The following is a 4,620-nucleotide window of genomic DNA, read 5'->3' as shown; positions in this document are numbered from 1 at the left end:
CTGTAACACTTGCTGCAGGTGTTCAGGCCCGCTCTGTGTTTATGCTCACATGATTCGTGTCTTTCCTCTCAGCTTGTTCCCACTCACTGTTTTCAGTTCAGAGTGCAGAGCAAACACTCAGGCTCCCAGCGGCTAGTCACAGGTCAGCGGAGGGTGACCTCTGACCTCTGTCCTCGTGGATCGCAGCTTCAGCACAGACTGCATTTTTGCCTCTGGATGAGGAAGCCAGTTCCCGCTGCGCCTCCTCCTCGTGCACGAGTGTGGTTTAAGGAGTGTGGTCCAAGAGTGAAGCCTTAAACCTGAGGGTCACCATGGTAACTGTATTTTAAAGCGACAATACTTGACGTTATATCTCTGTGTCATCAATGCAAACGATGGCAGCGAGAACCAGTTTGAAACAGCTCTGAACAGCAAACTTCAGATCAATCTAGTGACTTTGAGGAAGAGGTCAGAGGTCAAACAGGACATGATGCTTTAAACATGTCCAGTTTCACAGGAAAAGAAACGATGACTCGTGACTCTTGTGTACGTCCTTTAAACTTTAATGGTGAAGCAGAAAAACAAAAAATACTATAAAATAAATTAGATTAGAAAAATGCCACAAGCACATTTGATTTGTACAACAAAGCAATGCAACATACTGGAATCTGATTTCCATATATACAGAATAAAAAATAGACTTTTTATTCTTTGTCCACTTTGTTCAGTGTCAGTATTTTTTTTTCATTTCAATATAAACAAAATTTGAACAAATAACAACCACGTTTTGTTTGTTTTTTATTTTTTGCTTCTTTTTGAGTTTTTTTCTGCACTGACGTTTTGTTTGTGTCCATGTACACAGGACCAACTCCGAGGTCGTCCCACAGTCCAGAAGAACAATAGGAAGCTCCGCCCTCCTCCATGAAACCATCATAACAACAAAAAAAATCCAAAAAGTGAAAACATGTAACTTCATCAAAAAGGCGACAAACACTCCAAAACTTTTGGTGAACAAATCGACAATACTGATAGAAACACACACGACACAGAAACAGCCGGACTCTGATTGGACGGCGTTTTCTACTAAATTTACGGCTGTGGATTGTCTTTTTTTTTTTCAGTTCAGCATTGTGGGAAGTGGAGTTCTTGATGTGCAGAGAGCGAGAGGATGAAACAACAGCAGAGAAACTAAAAACATGAAAACTCACTCAGGACAAAATAACTGCAGGAATCATTTTCTGTGTTTTTCTGTGAAATCCTTTTGAATCAGATCATAAATTCATTGCTTTTCATTTAAAAACAAACAGATACACAAACTCGACTCTTTGGTCTCCTAAAGCAAACTAAGACATTAAATATCAACTTTAACAGCTTTAATTTCACCGTCAAAATTGAATTTTCACCAAATCAACTGAATTTTATGATTCATATGAAAATTCCCATTTCATGTATCCAAAGTGCCATGTTACCAACATTTTATATGATTAATGCTGCGTTTATGCAGCGATTTGTCTCATAGGAGAAAAACTTCAAAAATTTTACCAGATTTTAACTAAAAAAAATTTAATTTTAGCCCCTGTGTGGAAAAATCCCATAAAACTCACAACGTAACTTTAATAAAGACATAAAGGCCGCTTTGTTTTTGAGTTCATTGAGAAAGATGAGATGCTAATGCTGTAAACATTCACCACAGACAAAGACGTGAACGTGGATTGCAGAGGTTCGATAGGCGGGTTAGCTGTAGGCTAGCTATCACAGAGAACTTTAGCTAGCCTGTTTTACAAACGCAGGAAGTGGATCCCACAAAAGTGTGTGACCAGCACGTTTTCTAAGTGCTTCACTTTAGCAGAAGTCCTCGGAGCTTCTGACCGGACAGACCGGAGGTTCCCCGTGTGATTATTTAAGTTCTTAGCTCCATATAAACATATTAATCTGTACATGCTAACTGGTTGGCTAGCACAGCTATATAGCAACAGGCACGTGCAGATTTAGCCAATCAGAAGCCTCCACAGCTGACCTGCCGCTAAGTGTCAGAAAGCAGCAGGTGAGTGGAGAACGTCGTTTTCTGGAGACATCTATTGTGTATCTACTGTTAGCAAACGTTTGCTTAGTAATCTTTTATAAATCTAGAACAGTTCTGCTTTTCCTGATTTCCTGTCATGAAGCTCATGTTCATGTTAAAAATTTAGAAACTGTTTTTTCTGGAGGCCTATCTCCCCCCACCACTCCCCCTGCCAGTGGCGGACTCCCTCAGACATCGGTGCGTTGGTGGTTCTTGGTGTCCGGGGATGGGCATCCAGGTACACACCGGCTCACTCCTTGGTGGCTGCTTATCGGGGCCTGGAGCCTGGGGCTCGATCACTCAGGCACGGCTGGCTGCCGGCGGAGCTCACGGGCGCGTCACTGCAACTCCCCCTGGCTTCTGCTCCGCGGCTGCTGAGTGAGCCCTCATCTGGGACTCTCCTCAGCTCTTTCTGGGACAGTGGCGCGGCTGCCCCTCTGTTGGTCTTCCTTGGTCTCTTGTGTTCTGGGGGCCTCTGGATGTCTGGAGTTTTGATCTCCTCCATACCTGCTTCATGCCCTGGAGGACGGGGCTGTGGCCCCCCCACACCCTCTAGCAGATCATGCTGTGAGTACAGAGAGCTGGGCGTGGGCAGCAGCTCACTGAGAAGCAGTGACAGAAACAAACAGAAGGGGATGCAGCTTTCCTGCTAGACTTTTATTGTGAAACAGCATCAAGACCCACATCCTGAAATCAAAGGTACATTCTAACGCGAGTCAGCCACCTGCTTTTGGCAAAATCAGGATTCTCTGGCAGTGAGCGTTAGACGCCAGCTTCAAGCCTCAGCAACCAGGAAGTGACACAACTGATGACACGCTCAAGTATTCTGTCAAGACTAGTGGGGCTCAAACCTGTGACCTCCCTCCGGTCTGTCCTCTCTGTCTGTGGCTAATCTGAACACGAGTGTCGCTATAGTGCAAAAAATAAACACGTTTGAAACGCTTCTTTTAAAAAAGAGACATGATAACACAATATATTATTAACAACAATAATAATATTAATATACTTACTGACAATAATAATTATAACATAAAGAAGTGTTTGGTTCCAGCAGCCGAGCCAACTTGTTTCTTTCAAGTATCTCTCAACACACACACACACACACACACACACACACACACACACACACACACACACACACACACACACACACACTTCTAAATAAAGTACAAGAGTCTTCTTCTGTCTTCCTCCAACATTTTGAGAAAGTAAACATTTGGGGAGCCGACAAACGGAGACAAATAAAATACAATAAGGTCTGAAAACGTGAAACAAGTTGCATAGTTTTGAGATTTTTTTCTTCTTTTGTCGCATTTTTTTCAGGCACCTCGTCTCTCCGAAGTCGGTTCAGCGGTGCTTGAACGTCTCAGCCACATAAATAAGCTTCGCTCCTCCGTTTGTAACAAAAATATATTAGAGCTTTTTTTCTTCTCTTTTTCTGAAAGTGCCGTGGAGACTCTCTGAGTTCTGCTGGACGAGTCTGGAGCAGAGTTTTTATCCCAGAGGGCGACCTCGAGGGACGGAAGGAGGCGAAGGATGAAACACAGTCAATAAAAGTGACGTGATGATCCTAGAGTCAGCTTCCTCCCTCTCTGGGTTCAGAGGTGCTCCTCCTGTCCCGCTCAGGTCTGCGTCTACGAGCAGCCGCACTCCTCCACGATCATGTTCTGGACGTCCTTCTTGATGATCTTCTGCTCCTCGTTGTAGTACAGCATGGACATGGCTCGTAGGCGGGTTGGCACGCAGCACGACTTCACGTTCTGGAAGGGGCTGTAGCCTCTCATGCGGTAGTGGCTGATGACAGTGGAGTGGAAGGACAGCGTGGACCCGGTGATGCTCGCCACGTGGGAGGGGCATTCGCCCTCGCAATAGTTGGCGTGATAACCGCGTGGAGCGATTATCCAGTCGTTCCAGCCAATATCTTTGAAGTCGACGTAGAACTGCCGTTTGCAGCAGACACGCACCTTCCCATCACACTCCAGCCCGCGCTTCCTGCGCCGCTGCGAGTCGCTGCCGTCTCCCTGCCGGACCACGGCCATGAGGAAGGGCCGGTGGGACTGCTCCCGCTGGTTGTTGCGCTGCGATGTCTCAGCGCTGCCCGAGACCAGGACGATGGTGGCGCCGGTGTCGGCGCAGAGCGGGCAGGACACCCTGAGGCTCAGTGTCGTACTTGTGGCGCTCTGCAGCAGGGCCTGCACGGCCGCCGACACCGGGAAGGTGTGCCAGCCGCTGCGGCGGGTGTCCACCGTCTTCTCTGACAGGAGGGTGTCGTCCTGCGGCAGAGATGGACGTCCGCCGGACGGGTGGTGCTGCTGGAAGAGGCGGATGGTGACTTTGGCTCGGCTGCGGTTGGTCTTGGCTAAACGGAGGAAGAGCCAGACGTTGGCCTGCTCCACCAGAGACAGGTCGCCGCCTTCTTTGGAGAGGACGAAGTTCACCGTGCCCGGAACCTCACCTGAGACGGACACAGATGGAGACGGACGGTTAGAAAGACTGTCATACCACCTACATTCAAACACACCAACCCGTCCATCCACCCCAACCTCAGTCACCTCAGTCACTTCATGAGTCATGTGACT

General features: G+C 47.2%; 1 protein-coding gene across 2 annotated transcripts in view; it reads right to left on the bottom strand.

Annotated features, from left to right (window-relative positions):
* Positions 1–525: 525 nt before the first annotated feature.
* inhbaa (inhibin subunit beta Aa) overlaps positions 526–4,620 on the bottom strand; it is a 19,730-nt gene continuing 15,635 nt past the window's right edge. For both annotated transcript variants that reach the window (XM_004570752.5, XM_076888657.1), the window contains one exon: positions 526–4,496. In XM_004570752.5, coding sequence (XP_004570809.1) covers positions 3,676–4,496 — 821 coding nt within the window. In that variant the 3' untranslated portion in view covers positions 526–3,675. The remainder of the gene's footprint in view (positions 4,497–4,620) is intronic.

This window comes from Maylandia zebra, linkage group LG9 (genome assembly GCF_041146795.1).
Source record: "Maylandia zebra isolate NMK-2024a linkage group LG9, Mzebra_GT3a, whole genome shotgun sequence".
In the NCBI taxonomy this organism is placed as follows: domain Eukaryota; kingdom Metazoa; phylum Chordata; class Actinopteri; order Cichliformes; family Cichlidae; genus Maylandia; species Maylandia zebra.
This window is presented reverse-complemented; position numbering and strand designations above follow the sequence as displayed.